Source organism: Lissotriton helveticus, chromosome 11 (genome assembly GCF_964261635.1).
Source record: "Lissotriton helveticus chromosome 11, aLisHel1.1, whole genome shotgun sequence".
Classification (NCBI taxonomy): domain Eukaryota; kingdom Metazoa; phylum Chordata; class Amphibia; order Caudata; family Salamandridae; genus Lissotriton; species Lissotriton helveticus.
Window position 1 is genome coordinate 37,828,857 of NC_136072.1, and position 26,165 is coordinate 37,855,021.

Here is a 26,165-nt window from a genome sequence, read left to right on the forward strand (position 1 = left end):
ATGGAGTTCAGAATTCAAACCAGCAGGCCTCTGCGGCTGTCTTCCGATGGGCTTCTGGACCCTGTCAGCCAGTTGAAACTGCCACAATAACCCCATGCGGACAATTTTTCCGCTGACGGGATTATGCAATTTTCGGGCAGGTTTCCATGGCAATCTTTCTGACATGAAAGCCTGTCCGAAAGAGACTCTAGCAATCCAGAGTAGGGCCTCCCTTCTTCAGGGGCCTCTGGTTGGGAGCCGTGGAAGGACTATACTGCCCCCCTCTAAATGCCCCCACCTTCTGGCAGGCACTATGAGTTGCCTGCACAATGTGCAGCGATTTACAGTGACTCCCATTTCTCTTTGAGGGCTTGTGCTGCGGCCGGTTTCCGACCGCCTCACAATACCCCCTAGGGAATACTGAGCCTGTGACTACACCATGTGCTGTCGCATTGTAATTGTAGTTTCGGACCGCCGACTCAAGAGAGGTCAGTCTCAAAACCGCAGGGATGTTTAAATAGATTTTTTGTCCAAATAATTTGAGTTTTGAGGGGCGTGTTTTTAGTTAGTTAGTTTCTGCAGGAGAACTGTTTGAAGGTTAGTTTTTATCATCAACCTCATAAGAATACCCCATTAGCTTTAAAGTTGCTGAAAACAGTTGTGGAAGTAATTTGAGTCTCGGTCCATGCATTTATTTGAATCAAAACATTCATAGTATTAGATTAGTGCCCATTTCAAATTAGATTGTAAAAAACTGCTGATTTGTTTCTTCATTATATGTAATGGTCAACTCAGGATACTGCTGGAAATGAAAGTATGTATTCTTGTAATTACACAGTATGACAAAATATTTCTGTGACACCGTTTTTTAAATGCAGAAATACATTTGCAGTATTTATGTTTGCATAGTTGTAGTAGTTTCCTTACTTCTTTTTGAATGAAAATACGTGTTGCAAACTGTCTTCAGGGAAATGAATGAACAAGAACATTGATATTTCTCCAACTTAAGAAAGAACAGCAATCACTGATAATCTTCCATGAAATAACACATTTACCATTTCTACCTAAACTGCTAAAAGGTGCTTTCACAAAAAGTGATCAGAAATATTTAAAATCAAATCAATCCAGTTTGAATGACATAATTAATATACCAGTCAACTAGTGAAAACACATACAAGCTATTAATTCACTATTCTATTGTTTCAGTTAGTTGAATGGCAGGCCACACAAAGGGTTTGACCTGGAACCTCTATAGTTATTTAGTAGTATACAAATTAAGAAAATTATGTGAGTAGTTCTAGGACCCTGCATGCCCTCCATTTTTAACTTCCAGCTTATCAGAATATTACATCATACATGAAAGTAAAATATATGTGTACTAACAGTTCAATAAAAAATGCTAATATTTGATATTCTACATATTTTGCAATAAAGAATAACTGTCTGTCAATTGAACATTTCAACTGTACTTAAACATTATGGCCCTCATTAGAATGTCGGTAGGATAGCCCCCAAACTTAGGTCGGAGGCTCTCTGACCGACAATCTTGATTTGAATTTCGACTGCCATATTATGATTATGGAGTTCAGAATTCAAACCAGCAGGCCTCTGCGGCTGTCTTTCGATGGGCTTCTGGACCCTGTCAGCCAGTTGAAACTGCCACAATAACCCCATGCGGACAATTTTTCCGCTGACGGGATTATGCAATTTTCGGGCAGGTTTCCATGGCAATCTTTCTGACATGAAAGCCTGTCAGAAAGAGACTCTAGCAATCCAGAGTAGGGCCTCCCTTCTTCAGGGGCCTCTGGTTGGGAGCCGTGGAAGGACTATACTGCCCCCCTCTAAATGCCCCCACCTTCTGGCAGGCACTATGAGTTGCCTGCACAATGTGCAGCGATTTACAGTGACTCCCATTTCTCTTTGAGGGCTTGTGCTGCGGCCGGTTTCCGACCGCCTCACAATACCCCCTAGGGAATACTGAGCCTGTGACTACACCATGTGCTGTCGCATTGTAATTGTAGTTTCGGACCGCCGACTCAAGAGAGGTCAGTCTCAAAACCGCAGGGATGTTGGTCGAAAGAAACTCCTTCCGACATCCTAATCAGTCCCAGTATCAGTGTTCAATTTGGGAAACTTTTTCTAAAAACAATGTTATTAAGTTACAGATGCTCACAGTTGGCAGTCGAGAACACGTTTTCATAACTGAAGGGATTTTATTGGAAACTTTTAATTGCTCCATTGGGAAATTATATTTTTTTGTCAAAATCTCAATTTTGAATTCCAAAATCAAAGAGACAGGGGTGTTAGGAAGTATCTCACTCTACTGTGAAATATGTCATGATGCATATTGTGAAGGTGACAAGTATCTTTTTAAAAAGAGTATGTATTATTATCTGTTATGTAAAATACTTGTGACAATTATGTAACTAATTCTATGAGTGGTACTTCACAATTCATTTTCTCATTTCAGAACCCAATGTAACCAACTATCTAAATGTGGCAGTCGTCACCATTGATTCAATTTCTTTGAGCTGGCTACCACCGACTGGCAACAAAAGCTTCTATGAGGTGCAAGTTTTAGGAAATCCAGCCTCAAATGTCACAGCGTTGTATGAAAATGTGTCTATCCCAAATTTAATACCTGGCAACCTGTACACATTCAAAGTCTCTGCTGTGGGTGGAAATGGTGTACTGGGAAAAAGCAGTCTAATTTGGGAATACACAGGTGAGAGTTTACTATATAAAATAGGTATAACTTTGATAGATATGCTATTATGCATGTAATAATACTATTCTAATGTTTTCAAAATGCAGGTGTTAGTTGCCTGCATACCTTTAACTGCTGGGGAAATCTACCTTTAGAAAGAAGGGACAAAGCCATCTCTCCTTATCAACACTTTAGAATAAACATTTGCTATGTGTTTGCTTCTTTGAGGTTTTCAAGACTTGAAGTCGATCCACTGGAACACTTCCAGTTCAAATTCTTTATAATAGAGATTTTCAGGTCATACCAAACCGAAGTTTTTTTAGCAGGATTCTGTTTAGGCTTGAAATTTAAGATATTAGATATAATTTCATATTAACACATCTTCTGTGTTTTTAGAAAGTTACTAATTTCTCAGGTACTCGTAAATAGCCATTGTAGCACACCAGATTAATTTATATTAGCAATATATTTTCAGGAGTAAGCAAAAGAATAACGTTTAAACATGAGCAATGTTTAATTTAGGGAGAGTTTTACATGAAAAATGTGAATAAATGCTGAATTAAAAAACATCTTTTATGGTTTTCAAAATGTATGTATCATTCAATTATATGCAGAGATATGTTATCTATGCCTCTTTCCTGGAAACAAAAAGGATCCCAATCATTCATGGAGAGCATATTCATTACTTCCCCAAACTTAGAATCTAGCTAGTTAAGTCAATTACAACAAATGTCTGAGACGCAGGAATATTTGCTGGATTTGAAACAAACAAACGCATACACACCTTCACTGCTAGCATATTTACACACAATCAGATCATCGATGTTTGCAATCTTCATTTGCCTAAATGTGATCCTCTCCAATTTTGGAATGTTTACTTTTAAATAGATTTTTTGTCCAAATAATTTGAGTTTTGAGGGGCTTGTTTTTAGTTAGTTAGTTTTGGCAGGAGAACTGTTCGAAGGTTAGTTTTTATCATCAACCTCATAAGAATACCCCTTTAGCTTTAAAGTTGCTGAAAACAGTTGTGGAAGTAATTTTAGTCTCGGTCCATGCATTTATTTGAATCAAAACATTCATAGTATTAGATTAGTGCCCATTTCAAATTAGATTGTAAAAAACTGCTGATTTGTTTCTTCATTATATGTAATGGTCAACTCAGGATACTGCTGGAAATGAAAGTATGTATTCTTGTAATTACACAGTATGACAAAATATTTCTGTGACACCGTTTTTTAAATGCAGAAATGCATTTGCAGTATTTATGTTTGCATAGTTGCAGTAGTTTCCTTACTTCTTTTTGAATGAGAATACGTGTTGCAAACTGTCTTCAGGGAAATGAATGAACAAGAACATTGATATTTCTCCAACTTAAGAAAGAACAGCAATCACTGATAATCTTCCATGAAATAACACATTTACCATTTCTACCTAAACTGCTAAAATGTGCTTTCACAAAAAGTGATCAGAAATATTTAAAATCAAATCAATCCAGTTTGGATGACATAATTAATATACCAGTCAACTAGTGAAAACACATACAAGCTATTAATTCACTATTCTATAGTTTCAGTTAGTTGAATGGAAGGCCACACAAAGGGTTTGACCTGGAACCTATATAGTTATTTAGTAGTATACAAATTAAGAAAATTATGTGAGCAGTTCTAGGACCCTGCATGCCCTCCATTTTTAACTTCCAGCTTATCAGAATATTACATCATATATGAAAGTAAAATATATGTGTACTAACAGTTCAATAAAAAATGCTAATATCTGATATTCTACATATTTTGCAATAAAGAATAATTGTCTGTCAATTGAACATTTCAACTGTACTTAAACATTATGGCCCTCATTAGAATGTCGGTAGGATAGCCCCCAAACTTAGGTCAGAGGCTTTCTGACTGACAATCTTGATTTGAATTTCGACTGCCATATTATGATTTTGGAGTTCAGAATTCAAACCAGCAGGCCTCTGCGGCTGTCTTCCGATGGGCTTCTGGACCCTGTCAGCCAGTTGAAACTGCCACAATAACCCCATGCGGACAATTTTTCCGCTGACGGGATTATGCAATTTTCCGGCAGGTTTCCATGGCAATCTTTCTGACATGAAAGCCTGTCCGAAAGAGACTGTAGCAATCCAGAGTAGGGCCTCCCTTCTTCAGGGGCCTCTGGTTGGGAGCCGTGGAAGGACTATGCTGCCCCCCTCTAAATCCCCCTACCTTCTGGCAGGCACTATGAGGTGCCTGCCACAATGTGCAGCGATTTACAGTGACTCCCATTTCTCTTTGAGGGCTTGTGCTGCGGCCGGTTTCCGACCGCCTCACAATACCCCCTAGGGAATACTGAGCCTGTGACTACACCATGTGCTGCCGCATTGTAATTTTAGTTTCGGACTGCCGACTCAAGAGAGGTCAGTCTCAAAACCGCAGGGATGTTGGTCGGAAGAAACTCCTTCCGACATCCTAATCAGTCCCAGTATCAGTGTTCAATTTGGGAAACTTTTTCTAAAAATAATGTTATTAAGTTACAGATGCTCACAGTTGGCAGTCGAGAACACGTTTTCATAACTGAAGGGATTTTATTGGAAACTTTTAATTGCTCCATTGGGAAATTATATTTTTTAGTCAAAATCTCAATTTTGAATTCCAAAATCAAAGAGACAGGGGTGTTAGGAAGTATCTCACTCTACTATGAAATATGTCATGATGCATATTGTGAAGGTGACAAGTATCTTTTTAAAAAGAGTATGTATTATTATCTGTTACGTAAAATACTTGTGACAATTATGTAACTAATTCTACGAGTGGTACTTCACAATTCATTTTCTCATTTCAGAACCCAATGTAACCAACTATCTAAATGTGGCAGTCGTCGCCATTGATTCAATTTCTTTGAGCTGGCTACCACCGACTGGCAACAAAAGCTTCTATGAGGTGCAAGTTTTAGGAAATCCAGCCTCAAATGTCACAGCGTTGTATGAAAATGTGTCTATCCCAAATTTAATACCTGGCAACCTGTACACATTCAAAGTCTCTGCTGTGGGTGGAAATGGTGTACTGGGAAAAAGCAGTCTAATTTGGGAATACACAGGTGAGAGTTTACTATATAAAATAGGTATAACTTTGATAGATATGCTATTATGCATGTAATATTACTATTCTAATGTTTTCAAAATGCAGGTGTTAGTTGCCTGCATACCTTTAACTGCTGGGGAAATCTATCTTTAGAAAGAAGGGACAAAGCCATCTCTCCTTATCAACACTTTAGAATAAACATTTGCTATGTGTTTGCTTCTTTGAGGTTTTCAAGACTTGAAGTCGATCCACTGGAACACTTCCAGTTCAAATTCTTTATAATAGAGATTTTCAGGTCATACCAAACCGAAGTTTTTTTAGCAGGATTCTGTTTAGGCTTGAAATTTAAGATATTAGATATAATTTCATAATAACACATCTTCTGTGTTTTTAGAAAGTTACTAATTTCTCAGGTACTCGTAAATAGCCATTGTAGCACACCAGATTAATTTATATTAGCAATATATTTTCAGGAGTAAGCAAAAGAATAACGTTTAAACATGAGCAATGTTTAATTTAGGGAGAGTTTTACATGAAAAATGTGAATAAATGCTGAATTAAAAAACATCTTTTATGGTTTTCAAAATGTATGTATCATTCAATTATATGCAGAGATATGTTATCTATGCCTCTTTCCTGGAAACAAAAAGGATCCCAATCATTCATGGAGAGCATATTCATTACTTTCCCAAACTTAGAATCTAGCTAGTTAAGTCAATTACAACAAATGTCTGAGACGCAGGAATATTTGCTGGATTTGAAACAAACAAATGCATACACACCTTCCCTGCTAGCATATTTACACACAATCAGATCATCGATGTTTGCAATCTTCATTTGCCTAAATGTGATCCTCTCCAATTTTGGAATGTTTACTTTTAAATAGATTTTTTGTCCAAATAATTTGAGTTTTGAGTGGCTTGTTTTTAGTTAGTTAGTTTTGGCAGGAGAACTGTTCGAAGGTTAGTTTTTATCATCAACCTCATAAGAATACCCCTTTAGCTTTAAAGTTGCTGAAAACAGTTGTGGAAGTAATTTTAGTCTCGGTCCATGCATTTATTTGAATCAAAACATTCATAGTATTAGATTAGTGCCCATTTCAAATTAGATTGTAAAAAACTGCTGATTTGTTTCTTCATTATATGTAATGGTCAACTCAGGATACTGCTGGAAATGAAAGTATGTATTCTTGTAATTACACAGTATGACAAAATATTTCTGTGACACCGTTTTTTAAATGCAGAAATGCATTTGCAGTATTTATGTTTGCATAGTTGCAGTAGTTTCCTTACTTCTTTTTGAATGAAAATACGTGTTGCAAACTGTCTTCAGGGAAATGAATGAACAAGAACATTGATATTTCTCCAACTTAAGAAAGAACAGCAATCACTGATAATCTTCCATGAAATAACACATTTACCATTTCTACCTAAACTGCTAAAATGTGCTTTCACAAAAAGTGATCAGAAATATTTAAAATCAAATCAATCCAGTTTGGATGACATAATTAATATACCAGTCAACTAGTGAAAACACATACAAGCTATTAATTCACTATTCTATAGTTTCAGTTAGTTGAATGGAAGGCCACTCAAAGGGTTTGACCTGGAACCTATATAGTTATTTAGTAGTATACAAATTAAGAAAATTATGTGAGCAGTTCTAGGACCCTGCATGCCCTCCATTTTTAACTTCCAGCTTATCAGAATATTACATCATATATGAAAGTAAAATATATGTGTACTAACAGTTCAATAAAAAATGCTAATATCTGATATTCTACATATTTTGCAATAAAGAATAATTGTCTGTCAATTGAACATTTCAACTGTACTTAAACATTATGGCCCTCATTAGAATGTCGGTAGGATAGCCCCCAAACTTAGGTCGGAGGCTTTCTGACCGACAATGTTGATTTGAATTTCGACTGCCATATTATGATTATGGAGTTCAGAATTCAAACCAGCAGGCCTCTGCGGCTGTCTTCCGAAGGGCTTCTGGACCCTGTCAGCCAGTTGAAACTGCCACATAAACCCCATGCGGACAATTTTTCCGCTGATGGGATTATGCAATTTTCCAGCAGGTTTCCATGGCAATGTTCCTGACATGAAAGCCTGTCCGAAAGAGACTCTTGCAATCCAGAGTAGGGCCTCCCTTCTTCAGGGGCCTCTGGTTGGAAGCCGTGGAAGGACTATACTGCCCCCCTCTAAATGCCCCCACCTTCTGGCAGGCACTATGAGGTGCCTGCCACAATGTGCAGCGATTTACAGTGACTCCCATTTCTCTTTGAGGGCTTGTGCTGCGGCCGGGTTCCGACCGCCTCACAATACCCCCTAGGGAATACTGAGCCTGTGACTACACCATGTGCTGCCGCATTGTAATTGTAGTTTCGGACCGCCGACTCAAGAGAGGTCAGTCTCAAAACCGCAGGGATGTTGGTCGGAAGAAACTCCTTCCGACATCCTAATCAGTCCCAGTATCAGTGTTCAATTTGGGAAACTTTTTCTAAAAACAATGTTATTAAGTTACAGTTGCTCACAGTTGGCAGTCGAGAACACGTTTTCATAACTGAAGGGATTTTATTGGAAACTTTTAATTGCTCCATTGGGAAATTATATTTTTTAGTCAAAATCTCAATTTTGAATTCCAAAATCAAAGAGACAGGGGTGTTAGGAAGTATCTCACTCTACTGTGAAATATGTCATGATGCATATTGTGACGGTGACAAGTATCTTTTTGAAAAGAGTATGTATTATTATCTGTTATGTAAAATACTTGTGACAATTATGTAACTAATTCTATGAGTGGTACTTCACAATTCATTTTCTCATTTCAGAACCCAATGTAACCAACTATCTAAATGTGGCAGTCGTCACCATTGATTCAATTTCTTTGAGCTGGCTACCACCGACTGGCAACAAAAGCTTCTATTCAGTGCAAGTTTTAGGAAATCCAGCCTCAAATGTCACAGCGTTGTATGAAAATGTGTCTATCCCAAATTTAATACCTGGCAACCTGTACACATTCAAAGTCTCTGCTGTGGGTGGAAATGGTGTACCGGGAAAAAGCAGTCTAATTTGGGAATACACAGGTGAGAGTTTACTATATAAAATAGGTATAACTTTGATAGATATGCTATTATGCATGTAATAATACTATTCTAATGTTTTCAAAATGCAGGTGTTAGTTGCCTGCATACCTTTAACTGCTGGGGAAATCTACCTTTAGAAAGAAGGGACAAAGCCATCTCTCCTTATCAACACTTTAGAATAAACATTTGCTATGTGTTTGCTTCTTTGAGGTTTTCAAGACTTGAAGTCGATCCACTGGAACACTTCCAGTTCAAATTCTTTATAATAGAGATTTTCAGGTTATACCAAACTGAAGTTTTTTTTAGCAGGATTCTGTTTAGTCTTGAAATTTAAGATATTAGATATAATTTCATAATAAAACATCTTCTGTGTTTTTAGAAAGTTACTAATTTCTCAGGTACTCGTAAATAGCCATTGTAGCACACCAGATTAATTTATATTAGCAATATATTTTCAGGAGTAAGCAAAAGAATAACGTTTAAACATGAGCAATGTTTAATTTAGGGAGAGTTTTACATGAAAAATGTGAATAAATGCTGAATTAAAAAACATCTTTTATGGTTTTCAAAATGTATGTATCATTCAATTATATGCAGAGATATGTTATCTATGCCTCTTTCCTGGAATCAAAAAGGATCCCAATAATTCATGGAGAGCATATTCATTACTTTCCCAAACTTAGGGGCCGATTAGGATGGCGGTTTTTCCGCATCCTCCGGGCCGGCGGAAGTGTCCGCCGGCCTGGAGGATGCGGAAAAACCGCGGCGGAGACTCCAAAGACCCACCGCCAAATTAGGATGGCTGGTGGGTCTGGAATTCTGTCCGCCGCTTTTCCGCCGCGGTCGGCTTCCGACCGCGGCGGAAAAGCTATAACATGGCAGGCGGTGTCTATGAGACACCGTCCGCCATATTATGATGTTTGTGTAAATATGCTTTTCCACGGCGGCTTTTCCGCCATGGAAAAACATACGGACATACACTTTGGGGGCCCGTTGCGGGCCCCCTGGGTGAATGGGGGGTGGGAGGTGCACATGGGGGGTACCTATGGTACCCCCCTGCATTTGCGTACACAAAGCAGCAGGCACCGTGCGGTGCCTGCCGCTTTGTGCATGTAAATGCAACACATGCATTTTTAACATTGCGGCGGGTGCAGCAAGCTGCACCCGCCCCAATGTAAAAAATACAGGATGTGACCGCCACCCTGGCGGTCACATCCTAATTGCCATGGAGGGACCGCCGCTGCCCATGCGGACAGTCCCTCCTACTCAGGGGTGGCGGACGGACGCAAGTCCGTCCGCCATCCTAATCGACCCCTTAGAATCTAGCTAGTTAAGTCAATTACAACAAATGTCTGAGACGCAGGAATATTTGCTGGATTTGAAAGAAACAAATGCATACACACCTTCCCTGCTAGCATATTTACACACAATCAGATTATCGATGTTTGCAATCTTCATTTGCCTAAATGTGCTCCTCTCCAATTTTGGAATGTTTACTTTTAAATAGATTTTTTGTCCAAATAATTTGAGTTTTGAGGGGCTTGTTTTTAGTTAGTTAGTTTCTGCAGGAGAACTGTTCGAAGGTTAGTTTTTATCATGAACCTCATAAGAATACCCCTTTAGCTTTAAAGTTGCTGAAAACAGTTGTGGAAGTAATTTGAGTCTCGGTCCATGCATTTATTTGAATCAAAACATTCATAGTATTAGATTAGTGCCCATTTCAAATTAGATTGTAAAAAACTGCTGATTTGTTTCTTCATTATATGTAATGGTCAACTCAGGATACTGCTGGAAATGAAAGTATGTATTCTTGTATATACACAGTATGACAAAATATTTCTGTGACACCGTTTTTTAAATGCAGAAATGCATTTGCAGTATTTATGTTTGCATAGTTGTAGTAGTTTCCTTACTTCTTTTTGAATGAAAATACGTGTTGCAAGCTGTCTTCAGGGAAATGAATGAACAAGAACATTGATATTTCTCCAACTTAAGAAAGAACAGCAATCACTGATAATCTTCCATAAAATAACACATTTACCATTTCTACCTAAACTGCTAAAAGGTGCTTTCACAAAAAATGATCAGAAATATTTAAAATCAAATCAATCCAGTTTGGATGACATAATTAATATACCAGTCAACTAGTGAAAACACATACAAGCTATTAATTCACTATTCTATAGTTTCAGTTAGTTGAATGGAAGGCCACACAAAGGGTTTGACCTGGAACCTATATAGTTATTTAGTAGTATACAAATTAAGAAAATTATGAGAGCAGTTCCAGGACCCTGCATGCCCTCCATTTTTAACTTCCAGCTTATCAGAATATTACATCATACATGAAAGTAAAATATATGTGTACTAACAGTTCAATAAAAAAATGCTAATATCTGATATTCTACATATTTTGCAATAAAGAATAATTGTCTGTCAATTGAACATTTCAACTGTACTTAAACATTATGGCCCTCATTAGAATGTCGGTAGGATAGCCCCCAAACTTAGGTCGGAGGCTTTCTGACCTACAATGTTGATTTGAATTTCGACTGCCATATTATGATTATGGAGTTCAGAATTCAAACCAGCAGGCCTCTGCGGCTGTCTTCCGATGAGCTTCTGGACCCTGTCAGCCAGTTGAAACTGCCACAATAACCCCATGCGGACAATTTTTCCGCTGACGGAATTATGCAATTTTCCGGCAGGTTTCCATGGCAATCTTTCTGACATGAAAGCCTGTCAGAAAGAGACTCTAGCAATCCAGAGTAGGGCCTCCCTTCTTCAGGGGCCTCTGGTTGGGAGCCGTGAAGGACTATACTGCCCCCCTCTAAATCCCCCCACCTTCTGGCAAGCACTATGAGGTGCCTGCCACAATGTGCAGCGATTTACAGTGACTCCCATTTCTCCTTGAGGGCTTGTGCTGTGGCCGGTTTCCGACCGCCTCACAATACCCCCTAGGGAATACTGAGCCTGTGACTACACCATGTGCTGCCGCATTGTAATTGTAGTTTCGGACCGCCGACTCAAGAGAGGTCAGTCTCAAAACCGCAGGGATGTTGGTCGGAAGAAACTCCTTCCGACATCCTAATCAGTCCCAGTATCAGTGTTCAATTTGGGAAACTTTTTCTAAAAACAATGTTATTAAGTTACAGTTGCTCACAGTTGGCAGTCGAGAACACGTTTTCATAACTGAAGGGATTTTATTGGAAACTTTTAATAGCTCCATTGGGAAATTATATTTTTTAGTCAAAATCTCAATTTTGAATTCCAAAATCAAAGAGACAGGGGTGTTAGGAAGTATCTCACTCTACTGTGAAATATGTCATGATGCATATTGTGAAGGTGACAAGTATATTTTTAAAAAGAGTATGTATTATTATCTGTTACGTAAAATACTTGTGACAATTATGTAACTAATTCTATGAGTGGTACTTCACAATTCATTTTCTCATTTCAGAACCCAATGTAACCAACTATCTAAATGTGGCAGTCGTCACCATTGATTCAATTTCTTTGAGCTGGCTACCACCGACTGGCAACAAAAGCTTCTATGCAGTGCAAGTTTTAGGAAATCCAGCCTCAAATGTCACAGCGTTGTATGAAAATGTGTCTATCCCAAATTTAATACCTGGCAACCTGTACACATTCGAAGTCTCTGCTGTGGGTGGAAATGGTGTACTGGGAAAAAGCAGTCTAATTTGGGAATACACAGGTGAGAGTTTACTATATAAAATAGGTATAACTTTGATAGATATGCTATTGTGCATGTAATAATACTATTCTAATGATTTCAAAATGCAGGTGTTAGTTGCCTGCATACCTTTAACTGCTGGGGAAATCTACCTTTAGAAAGAAGGGACAAAGCCATCTCTCCTTATCAACACTTTAGAATAAACATTTGCTATGTGTTTGCTTCTTTGAGGTTTTCAAGACTTGAAGTCGATCCACTGGAACCCTTCCAGTTCAAATTCTATATAACAGAGATTTTCAGGTCATACCAAACTGAAGTTGTTTTAGCAGGATTCTGTTTAGGCTTGAAATTTAAGATATTAGATATAATTTCATAATAAAATATCTTCTGTGTTTTTAGAAAGTTACTCATTTCGTAGGTACTCCTAAATAGCCATTGTAGCACACCAGATTAATTTATATTAGCAATATATTTTCAGTAGTAATCAAAAGAATATCGTTTAAACATGAGCAATGTTTCCTTTAGGGAGAGTTTTACATGAAAAATGTGAATAAATGCTAAATTAAAAAACATCTTTTATGGTTTTGAAAATGTATGTATCATTCAATTATATGCAGAGATATGTTATCTGTGCCTCTTTCCTGGAAACAAACAGGATCCCAATAATTCTTGGAGTGCATATTCATTACTTTCCCAAACTTAGAATCTAGCTAGTTAAGTCAATTACAACAAATGTCTGAGAAGCAGGAATATTTGCTGGATTTCAAACAAACAAATGCATACACACCTTCCCTGCTAGCATATTTACACACAATCAGATCATCGACATTTGCAATCTTCATTTGCCTAATTGTGCTCCTCACCAATTTTGTATTGTTTACTTTTAAATAGATTTTTTGTCCAAATGCTTTGAGGTTTGAGGGGCTTGTTTTTAGTTAGATAGTTTCTGCAAGAGAACTGTTTGAAGATTAGTTTTTATCATCAACCTCATAAGAATACCCCTTTAGCTTTAAAGTTGCTGAAAATAAATTTGTGGATGTGATTTGAGTCTCGGTCCATGCAGTTTTTTAAATCAAAACAATCATAGTATTAGATTAGTGCCCATTTCAAATTAGATTGTAGAAATCTGCTGATTTGTTTCTTCATTATATGTAATGGTCAACCCAGGATACTGCTGGAAATGACAGCATGTATTCTTGTAATTACACCGTATGACAAAATATTTCTTTGAAACCATTTTGTAAATGCAGCAATGCATTTGCAGTATTTATGTTTGCATAGTTGTAGTATTTTCTTTACTTCTTTTTGAATGAAAATACGTGTTGCAAACTGTCTTCAGGGAAATGAATGAACAATAACATTCATATATCTCCAACTTAAGAAAGAAAAGCAATCACTGATAATCTTCCATAAAATAACACATTTACCATTTCTACCTAAACTACTAAAAGGTGCTTTCACAATAAGTGATCAGAAATATTTAAAATCAAATCAATCCAGTTTGGATGACATAATTAATATACAAGTCAACTAGTGAAAACACATACAAGCTATTTATTCAGGTTCAGGTTTCAAGTCTTTATTTCGATTTTTAACAAATCATAAAAGACCCATTAAAATACAATAATAAAACAAACAATCAAATTTTTTTTATAAATGTCAATAAAAGAAAAATCTGAATAAGTTACAAAGAAAACAAGTATTGTTTTGGTAATACATTTCAAGTCATATTAATTAGTGGGAAACCATTTCTTGCTTGGTGTGCAAAAGATGCAGATGGAAAAATCTAGAAGTAAATGATTAAAGCAATAAACATATTTTATCACTTTACAAGACACTATGGGCCTCATTAGGATGGCGGTTTTTCCGCATCCTCCGGGCCGGCGGAAGTGTCCGCCGGCCTGGAGGATGCGGAAAAACCGAGGCGGAGACTCCAAAGACCCACCGCCAAATTAGGATGGCTGGTGGGTCTGGAATTCCGTCCGCCGCTTTCCCGCCGCGGTCGGCTTCCGACCGCGGCGGAAAAGCTATAACATGGCAGGCGGTGTCTATGAGACACCGTCCGCCATATTATGATGTTGGTGTAAATATGCTTTTCCATGGCGGCTTTTCCGCCATGGAAAAGCATACGGACATTCACTTTGGGGGCCCGTTGCGGGCCCCCTGGGTGAATGAGGGGTGGGGGGTGCACATGGGGGTACCTATGGTACCCCCCTGCATTTGCGTACACAAAGCAGCAGGCACCGTGCGGTGCCTGCCGCTTTGTGCATGTAAATGCAACACATGCATTTTTAACATTGCGGCGGGTGCAGCTTGAAGCTGCACCCGCCGCAATGATAAAAATAGAGGATGTGACCGCCACCCTGGCGGTCACATCCTAATCAGCACGGAGGGAACGCCGCAGCCCCTGCGGACGTTCCCTCCTCCTCAAGGGTGGCGGATGGACGCAAGTCCGTCCGCCATCCTAATGAGCCCCTAAGTGTGAGCCCTGGAAGCTATGACATATATTTTAACCTTAAAAGCCAGGCCCATCCCAAATATTTAGCCAGGCTTACAACAAAGAGATCCGAGGTATTGGTCTTTAGCGCCCAAATGGCTTCCGCAGAGGTTTTAAATGGTAATCTCTGACACAGCGGTTTTAACCATTTCATTCGAGGTACAGAGTATCTGGGACAAGCAAAAAGAAAATGTCCCTCCGATTCTTTCTGTCCTGGGCAACATTTACAGTTAATCGATGACCCTGTGGACAATTTGTTTGCAAAAGAGTTCAGAGGCAGAGACCCCACTCTGAACTGATGATACAGTTTTTTGTCTAACGGTTTGGTTATTACATCCCAATAGGGCTCTCTGAATAGGTCAAGCTTAAATATTAGAAACCTGCCTGTAAGGCTGTTATTGCTGGAGAGTGAAACTCTTTTCAGACGAATCGAGGCCCAATACAGGGATTTGAACTCTTGTTTGGAGGGGAAAGCATTAGCTTGGGGAGATAACCATAGATGTTCTAAACCCATATCAGTGAGAATGGTTTTAACAGCTAAAAACCATGGGATTTTCCCAGATCCAGTAATTGACCTGACTTCAGCTAGTTCTTTTGCGAAGAGAGACAGGTCAGGAGAAGTCCATATTCGTCTCCACATGACCACCAACCTAAATCTAGCCATCTCGTTGATCGGGAGGCACCCTAGATCCAGACAAAGGGGAATAGAGGGGGTCGACTGTGGGAGACCTACTAAGTTCCGAAGGAACTTGCATTGTGTTTTAAATAGGTTGAGCAGGTCCATATAGCCCCAAAGATCTGCGCCATAAAGAATGGCGGTATTGATTTTAGCGTCGTAGATCCTGAGGGCTGGGAGAACCCGCTTGGTGGTAGTTCTTTTTTGCTCTTTTATGAGACAGCCAGTCAACCGGGCAAGTTTGAGGTGTTGGATGTTGGTTTGGTCTTTCCATCTCAAACGGCTGTCAAGGGTAACCCCCAAGTAGGTCATGGTCTCAACTTGCTCGAGATTAACTCCGTTTAACCTTGCGGAACTCCGGACTGGCTGGTTTCTAGTGAAAACCATAAACTTCGTTTTCCCCACATTTACCACCAGATTGTTAATAGCACAGTACTCCTCAAAGCGGTCCAAGGCCCGCTGGAGCCCGCTGCGTGTTCTTGAGAGGAGTAAAGTGTCGTCGGCGAAGATGAGAAGAGGGAATCTCATCCCAGCCAACATTGGGGCGTCAGTTGGGGTATCCATGAAGAATTTCACAACTTGGTCGATAAATAGGAGGAAAAGAGTTGGGGCCAGGACGCACCCCTGACGGACACCTCTAGTAACGGGGAATGTTTCCGTCACTTGTCCCTGGCCACCCCACCTCACTCTCGTGAAATTATCCTCATGGAATCTAATAATAAGGTTCAGTAGTTCTAGTGGACATCCTAGGTTTTCCAGCACACCCCATAGTTTGTCCCTTGGCACCAGGTCGAAGGCGGACTTCAGATCAATGAATGCAGCAAAGATGGTACCGCCGCCAAGCCAGACCACCTTCCAATAGATCAGGCAGAGTCTAAACATCTGATCTATGGTGCTTATTCCCGATCTGAAGCCCGCCTGCATGGGAGATAGTATGTCCTCTGCTTCAATCCAGCCCTGAACCCGTCCCAGAACCATACGTGCTATGATTTTTTGTATGGAGTTGATTAAACTAATAGGGCGGTAATTCTCTGGCTTGGACTTATCGCCCTTTTTAAATATCGGAATTATCTCAGCTCCCTTCCATGATTTCGGAATCGTGGCTCCGTTGGCTAGGGAGTTTGCAATCATGGTTATATATGGGAGCCACAAGGCTGGATTGGATTTAAATAGGTCCGCCGGGATCAGATCCATGCCTGGGGCTTTCCCTCGCAGAGTCAGGGCCAGGGCTAACTCAGCCTCAATGACTGAGAAAGTCAGTTTCTCCCCATGGCACTTGACGGGAGTGGCCTGCCCAAGGGATTTAAAGCTTTAGGGTCATCGGCTCTGAATTGGGCAGAATAGAATGTTACCCATTCATCAATGGGTACATGGTTAGCCGGGGTAGCTAAGTCTGGATCTTTCCCCCATTTGACTAGATCCCAAAACTTTTTTTGATTATTTGAAGTGGACGCCTCCAGGAGATCTGTCCAGAATCTGTCTTCCCACTCCCTTTTGGATTCTCGGAGGATTTTTCTGTAATGGAGCCTGGCCACTTTGACTGCGACCATATCCTGGGATTTAATAGTTGAAATGAGAGCCGAGTGTGCCTCCCTACATTTTTTATTGTACCATTTCTGGGGCAAAGGATTGGTTTTAGTAGAAGCACTTCGGCACAGAAGGGAAAGTATGGACTTTAACTGGTCAAAACATCTAGTGTGTAGATTCATTACATTGTTTACCAAACCCGGGTTTGCCCCCAACAGATCAATTTTCAACATCTCGTTATACACATTATTGGTCATTGTATTAACATTGTCCCATAATGAATTGTCCTCTATGACCCGGGACCATTTCAATCTCCTCCTATCATTAGTTAGCAGGACATCCCCTGTATGTGAGGTGGTAGACTCCTCTTGTCTCTTTAAGTCTGGCAGTTTCAGCATACAAGGACCGGCTGGACAACAACGCACACAACTGCAAGGAACTCTTCAACATCGTGAAAGAGCTCTCCAACCCCAACGCCGGAAACAACGACATCACCCCATCGCAAGACCTCTGCAACTCCCTCGCGTCCTACTTCCACAACAAGATCACGGACATACACAACAGCTTCAACAACCAACCAACGCAAGCCACAACCGCAACGACGCCACCCACCACCACCCTCCGCACCTGGACCCCGATCAGCACCGAAGACACCATCCGCACCATGAACTCCATCCATTCCGGATCTCCGACTGACCCCTGCCCTCACCACGTCTTCAACAAAGCCGACGCTGTCCTCGCACCCCACCTGCGGGACATCATCAACACCTCCTTCGACTCCGCCACCTTCCCTGAGAGCTGGAAGCACGCCGAACTCAGCGCTCTCCTCAAGAAACCCACAGCAGACCCCACCGACCTCAAGAACTACCGTCCCATCTCGCTCCTCCCGTTCCCGGCCAAAGTCATCGAGAAGACCGTCAACAAACAGCTGGCCGCCTTCCTCGAGACGAATGGATCCCTCGACCCCTCACAGTCCGGCTTCCGAGCGAACCACAGCACCGAGACCGCCCTCATCGCCGCCACCGACGACCTTCGAACTCTGATGGACAACGGAGAAGCAGCGGCCCTCATCCTCCTGGACCTCTCCGCGGCTTTCGACACTGTCTGCCACCGCACCCTAGTACAGCGCCTCAGCAACATCGGAATCCAGGAGAAGGCTCTGGAATGGATCACCTCCTTCCTCGACGGAAGAACACAAAGAGTCCGCCTACCACCGTACAAGTCAGAGGCCACCAAAGTCATCTGCGGCGTCCCTCAAGGATCCTCACTGAGCCCCACCCTCTTCAACGTCTACATGAGCCCCCTCGCGACCATCGCACGCCAACACAACCTCAACATCATCTCCTACGCTGACGACACCCAGCTGATCCTCTCCCTGACCAACGACCCCGCCACCGCCAGAGCCAACCTGCACGAAGGGATGAGAGACGTAGCCGAATGGATGACGACCAGCCGCCTGAAACTGAACTCAGACAAGACGGAGGTCCTCATCCTGGGCTCCACGCCCTCCGCCTGGGACGACTCCTGGTGGCCCCCCGCCCTGGGCACCGCACCCAAGCCGACGGACCACGCACGCAACCTGGGCTTCATCCTGGACTCCTCCCTCTCCATGACCAGACAAGTCAACGCCGTCTCCTCGTCATGCTTCAACATCCTGCGCATGCTACGTAAGATCTTCCGGTGGATCCCCACCGAGACGAGGAAGACGGTCACCCAAGCCCTCGTCACCAGCCGACTGGACTACGGCAACGCCCTCTACGCCGGAACCACTGCCAAACTCCAGAAGAGACTCCAGCGGATCCAGAACGCCTCGGCGAGACTCATCCTCGACATCCCCCGACGCAGCCACATCTCCGGACACCTGAGAGATCTGCACTGGCTCCCGGTCAACAAGAGAATCACCTTCCGGCTCCTCACCCACGCGCACAAAGCCCTACACGACCAAGGCCCGAGCTACCTCAACAACCTGATCAACTTCTACACTCCCAAGCGCCTCCTCAGATCAACCAACCACGCCCTCGCCGCCGTCCCCCGCATCCGAAGAGCGACAACAGGAGGAAGATCCTTCTCCTACCTGGCCGCCAAGACCTGGAACTCACTTCCGACCAATCTGCGCCTGACCCAAGACCACCTCTCCTTCAGGAAGAAGCTCAAGACCTGGCTGTTCGAGCAGTAGCGGCACCCCCCCCCCTCCCAGCGCCTTGAGACCCTACGGGTGAGTAGTGCGCTCTACAAATGACCTGATTGATTGATTGATTGAGTGATAGTGACAGCGGGTTGTGATCGCTTTCCGGGCGCTGTAATACTGCCATGTCAATTAGTAAAGACCAATCCTCCAATTTTAACAGGAAATAGTCAATGCGGCTCTGCCTCAACCCATTATCAAAGGTGCAATTGGCCTCCTTATCCGAGATTGAGCGGCCATTACATGCTCGGAATCCCCTATTAAGACAGAATGCCATCCAGTTCACTGCCGCCTCTGTTGTTTTTGCCCTCTTAACCACATTTAGATCGGGGATGTCCCAAGCAGAGTCCTCAGCCATGCTCCAACTGTCCCCCATATCGAACAAAGGCTCTATGGTGCAATTAAGATCTCCAGCTAGGATAGTGACATTCCCACTGCCCATTTCAGCTATTTTGTGATCAATAATGTTCAACAATGGCTGGGTTCGGCCCCCAGGCAGGCCTCTGGCATAAATGTTAAGAATGTACACATCCCGTTGGTTAGCTTTACTTAGTTTAATTAGGAGAAGATCCGGATGCTGAACAAAGAGCTCATTTGGATGGAGTCCCAAGGTCTGCTTCACCCAGATCGTTAGACCACCTGAGGCACGCCCTTTGCCCCTTTGATCGCAGGTTTAAAGAAATTGATAAATCCCAGCTTAAAGACTGGCTCCGTTGCCCAGGTTTCTTGAAGCAGGATGATATCATAATTATCCACAAAGCTCAGCCAGTCAGTAGAGGAGAAGCGGGCCTTAATTCCTGCGATATTCCAGGACAAGATTTTCAAGTTATCATTCAATGTGACCAAGGGGGGGGATTTCGAAGGTGGGGATTTCGAAGGTGGAAGCGGTGTAACTGCCTGTTTTAACCCTCTATCATTCTTAATCTCTATGGGCTTGGCATAAGCTATAACATCATTGATTATCATGGCCTCCTGATCAACTCTATCAACTGATAGATTGGATGTCCTAGTCTCTAGGCCTCCCCCCACAGCTGGTAAATTACTCAATGGATATGGACTCGCCATACAATACACACTAGGCTCAATATCAACTGCTTTAACAAGGGAAGACTCACTGGGTGTAACGTGGAGTCAATCGATGGCCTCAAGGTCGGAAAGGGGACCAAAATGGTTAAAGAGAAAGGGGCGGCGGTCGAGAGGGGTTAGTGCCAGGGGATGTCTTATGGGTGGAGCCTGGCGGAAAAAGGGGTGGGGTTGAGGAAGTATTTGCCTATGTGGGTAAAAATATGAAAGGGCTAAAGTTTGTACATCCCCCTGTCTTGCAAACCTAGGTTCTCTTTGGATAGCATCTACCACCCATGCATCTTTGAACGAGATCAGTATGCAATCTCCCTCCAGATCTTTAGTCCCATGACCCACCCAATCCACTCTTCTCACAAATAATATCTCCGTAGGAGACGAGGGTGGTAAGGGACGGTTTTTGTTTAGCCAGAAGGTGACTTTATTGCAAAGATCCCCATATGACTCCCTACTGCCTGGTTTTAACGGGGCTACACCTGTCAGGACTATAGTGTGTTGGGCTGCTTCGAGCGGTAAATCAACACATGGGGTGGATAATCTTTTACGGCCCCCATCCCTGTAATTATTGGAAATAGTGTGTTGGTCTCTATGTATACTGGGGGGGCAGGCTTTGTGATAGTTTGTAGGGGTGGTCCCGTGCTTTGATGCCTACCGATATAAGGTGCTTTCACAATAAGTGATCAGAAATATTTAAAATCAAATCAATCCAGTTTGGATGACATAATTAATATACAAGTCAACTAGTGAAAACACATACAAGCTATTTATTCACTATTCTATAGTTTCAGTTGATTGAATGGAAGGCCACACAAAGGGTTTGACCTCAAACTTATATGGTTATTTAGTAGTATACAAATTAAGAAAATTATGAGAGCAGTTCTAGGACTCTGCATGCCCTCAATTTTCAACTTCCAGCTTATCAGAATATTACATCATACATGAAAGTAAAATATACGTGTACTAACAGTTCAATAAAAAATGCTAATATCTGATTTTCTACATATTTTGCAATAAAGACTAATTGTCTGTCAATTGAACATTTCAACTGTACTTAAACATTATGGCCCTCATGAGAATGTCGATAGGATAGCCCCCAACCTTAGCTCGGAGGCTTTCCTGACCGGCATCCTTGATATGAATTTCGACTGCCATATTATGATTATGCAGTTTCGAATTCAAACCAGCAGGCCTCTGCGGCTGTCTTCCGATGGGTTTCTGGACCCTGTCAGTTAGTTGGAACTGCCACAATAACCCCATGCGGGCAATGTTTCCGCTGGCGGGATTATGCAATGTTCTGGCAGGCTTTCCATGGCAAGCTTTCTGACATGAAAGCCAGTCCGAAAGAGACTCTAGCAATCCAGAGTAGGGCCCCTCTTCTTCAGGGGCCTCTGGTTGGGAGCCGTGGAAGGACTTATAGTGCCCCCCTCTAAATCTCCCCACCGTCTGGCAGGCACTATGAGATGCCTGCCACAATGTGCAGCGATTTACAGTGACTCCCATTTCTCTATGGGGGCTTGGACTGCGGCCGGTTTTCGACCGCCTCGCAATACCCCCTAGGGAATACTGAGCCTGTGACTACACCATGTGCTGCCGCATTGTAATTGTAGTTTCGGACCGCTGACTCAAGAGCAGTCAGTCTCGAAACCGTAGGGATGTCGGTCGGGAGAAACTCCTTCCGATATCCTAATCAGTCCCAGTATCAGTGTTGAATTTGGGAAACTTTTTCTAGAAACAAAGTTATTAAGTTGCAGTTGCTCACAGTTGGCAGTCGAGAACACGTTTTCATAACTGAAGGGATTTTATTGGAAACTCTTTATTGCTCCATTGGGAAAATATATTTTTAGTCAACATCTCAATTTTGAATTCCAAAATCAAAGAGACAGGAGTTTTAGTAATTATCTCACTCTACTGTGAAATCTCTCATGATGCATATTGTGCAGGTGACAAGAATCTTTTAAAAAAGGGTATGTATTATTATCTGTTATGTAAAATACTTGTGACAATTATGTAACTAATTCTATGAGTGGTACTTCACAATTCATTTTCTCATTTCAGAACCCAATGTAACCAACTATCTAAATGTGGCAGTCGTCACCATTGATTCAATTTCTTTGAGCTGGCTACCACCGACTGGGAACAAAAGCTTCTATTCAGTGCAAGTTTTAGGAAATCCAGCCTCAAATGTCAGAGCGTTGTCTGAAAATGTGTCCATCCCAAATTTAATACCTGGCAACCTGTACACATTCAAAGTCTCTGCTGTGGGTGGAAATGGTGTACTGGGAAAAAGCAGTCAAATTTTGGAATACACAGGTGAGAGTTTACTATATAAAATAGTTATAACTTCCATAGATATGCTAATATTGCATGTAATAATACTACTCTAATGTTTACAAAATGCAGGTATTAGTTGCCTGCATACCTTTAACTGCTGGGGAAATCTACCTTTAGAAAGAAGGGACAAAGCAATCTCTCCTTATCAACACTTGAGAATAAACATTTGCTATGTGTTTGCTTCTTTGAGGTTTTCAAGACTTGAAGTCGATCCACTGGAACCCTTCCAGTTCAAATTATATATAACAGAGATTTTCAGGTCATACCAAACTGAAGTTGTTTTAGCAGGATTCTGTTTAGGCTTTAAATTTAAGATATTAGATATAATTTCATAATAAAATACCTTCTGTGTTTTTAGAAAGTTACTCATTTCTCAGGTACTCTTAAATAGCCATTGTAGCACACCAGATTAATTTATATTAGCAATATATTTTCAGGAGTAATCAAAAGAATATCGTTTAAACATGAGCACTGTTTCATTTAGGGAGAGTTTTACATGAAAAATGTGAATAAATGCTAAATTAAAAAACATCTTTTATGGTTTTGAAAATGTATGTTATCATTCAATTATATGCAGAGATATGTTATCTATGCCTCTTTCCTGGAAACAAACAGGATCCCAATCATTCATGGAGTGCATATTCATTACTTTCCCAAGCTTAGAATCTAGCTAGTTAAGTCAATTACAACAAATGTCTGAGAAGCAGAAATATTTGCTGGATTTCAAACAAACAAATGCATACACACCTTCCCTGCTAGCATATTTACACACAATCAGATCATCGACATTTGCAATCTTCATTTGCCTAAATGTGCTCCTCGCCAATTTTGAATTGTTTACTTTTAAATAGATTTTTTGTCCAAATGCTTTGAGGTTTGAGGGGCTTGTTTTTAGTTAGATAGTTTCTGCAAGAGAACTATTTAAAGATTAGTTTTTATCATCAACCTCATAAGAATACCCCTTTAGCTTTAAAGTTGCTGAAAACAAAGTCGTGGATGTAATTTGAGTCTCGGTCCATGCAGTTATTTGAATCAAAACATTCATAGTATTAGATTAGTGCCCATTTTAAATTATATTGTAGAAATCTGCTGATTTGTTTCTTCATTATATGTAATGGTCAACTCAGGATACTGCTGGAAATGAAAGCATGTATTCTTGTAATTACACAGTATGACAAAATATTTCTGTGACACCGTTTTTTAAATGCAGCAATGCATTTGCAGTATTTATGTTTGCATAGTTGTAGTAGTTTCTTTACTTCTTTTTGAATGAAAATACGTGTTGCAAACTGTCTTCAGGGAAATGAATGAACAAGAACATTGATATTTCTCCAGCTTAAGAAAGAACAGCAATCACTGATAATCTTCCATGAAATAACACATTTACCATTTCTACCTAAACTGCTAAAATGTGCTTTCACAACAAGTGATCAGAAATATTTAAAATCAAATCAATCCAGTTTGGATGACATAATTAATATACCAGTCAACTAGTGAAAACACATACAAGCTATTAATTCACTATTCTATAGTTTCAGTTAGTTGAATGGAAGGCCACACAAAGGGTTTGACCTGGAACCAATATAGTTATTTAGTAGTATACAAATTAAGAAAATTATGAGAGCAGTTCTAGGACCCTGCATGCCCTCCATTTTTAACTTCCAGCTTATCAGAATATTACATCATACATGAAAGTAAAATATATGTGTACTAACAGTTCAATAAAAAATGCTAATATCTGATATTCTACATATTTTGCAATAAAGAATAATTGTCTGTCAATTGAACATTTCAACTGTACTTAAACATTATGGCCCTCATTAGAATGTCGGTAGGATAGCCCCCAAACTTAGGTCGGAGGCTTTCTGACCGACAATGTTGATTTGAATTTCGACTGCCATATTATGATTATGGAGTTCAGAATTCAAACCAGCAGGCCTCTGCGGCTGTCTTCCGATGAGCTTCTAGACCCTGTCAGCCAGTTGAAACTGCCACAATAACCCCCGTGAGGACAATTTTTCCGCTGACGGGATTATGCAATTTTCCGGCAGGTTTCCATGGCAATCTTTCTGACATGAAAGCCTGTCAGAAAGAGACTCTAGCAATCCAGAGTAGGGCCTCCCTTCTTCAGGGGCCTCTGGTTGGGAGCCGTGGAAGGACTATACTGCCCCCCTCTAAATCCCCCCACCTTCTGGCAGGCACTATGAGGTGCCTGCCACAATGTGCAGCGATTTACAGTGACTCCCATTTCTCTTTGAGGGCTTGTGCTGTGGCCGGTTTCCGACCGCCTCACAATACCCCCTAGGGAATACTGAGCCTGTGACTACACCATGTGCTGCCGCATTGTAATTGTAGTTTCGGACTGCCGACTCAAGAGAGGTCAGTCTCAAAACCGCAGGGATGTTGGTCGGAAGAAACTCCTTCCGACATCCTAATCAGTCCCAGTATCAGTGTTCAATTTGGGAAACTTTTTCTAAAAACAATGTTATTAAGTTACAGTTGCTCACAGTTGGCAGTCGAGAACACGTTTTCATAACTGAAGGGATTTTATTGGAAACTTTTTATTGCTCCATTAAGAAATTATATTTTTTAGTCAAAATCTCAATTTTGAATTCCAAAATCAAAGAGACAGGGGTGTTAGGAAGTATCTCACTCTACTGTGAAATATGTCATGATGCATATTGTGAAGGTGACAAGTATCTTCTTAAAAAGAGTATGTATTATTATCTGTTACGTAAAATACTTGTGACAATTATGTAACTAATTCTATGACTGGTACTTCACAATTCATTTTCTCATTTCAGAACCCAATGTAACCAACTATCTAAATGTGGCAGTCGTCACCATTGATTCAATTTCTTTGAGCTGGCTACCACCGACTGGCAACAAAAGCTTCTATGCAGTGCAAGTTTTAGGAAATCCAGCCTCAAATGTCACAGCGTTGTATGAAAATGTGTCTATCCCACATTTAATACCTGGCAACCTGTACACATTCGAAGTCTCTGCTGTGGGTGGAAATGGTGTACTGGGAAAAAGCAGTCTAATTTGGGAATACACAGGTGAGAGTTTACTATATAAAATAGGTATAACTTTGATAGATATGCTATTGTGCATGTAATAATACTATTCTAATGATTTCAAAATGCAGGTGTTAGTTGCCTGCATACCTTTAACTGCTGGGGAAATCTACCTTTAGAAAGAAGGGACAAAGCCATATCTCCTTATCAACACTTTAGAATAAACATTTGCTATGTGTTTGCTTCTTTGAGGTTTTCAAGACTTGAAGTCGATCCACTGGAACACTTCCAGTTCAAATTCTTTATA

The 26,165-nt window shown here is 41.0% G+C and overlaps 1 protein-coding gene across 1 annotated transcript in view; it reads left to right on the plus strand.

Annotated features, from left to right (window-relative positions):
- Window positions 1–26,165, plus strand: part of LOC144792180 (receptor-type tyrosine-protein phosphatase beta-like) — a 113,974-nt gene that overhangs the window by 5,386 nt on the left and 82,423 nt on the right. The window contains exons 4-9 of the mRNA XM_078667080.1: window positions 2,450–2,704; window positions 5,525–5,779; window positions 8,600–8,854; window positions 12,312–12,566; window positions 22,566–22,820; window positions 25,646–25,900. Coding sequence (XP_078523206.1) covers window positions 2,450–2,704; window positions 5,525–5,779; window positions 8,600–8,854; window positions 12,312–12,566; window positions 22,566–22,820; window positions 25,646–25,900 — 1,530 coding nt within the window. The remainder of the gene's footprint in view (window positions 1–2,449; window positions 2,705–5,524; window positions 5,780–8,599; window positions 8,855–12,311; window positions 12,567–22,565; window positions 22,821–25,645; window positions 25,901–26,165) is intronic.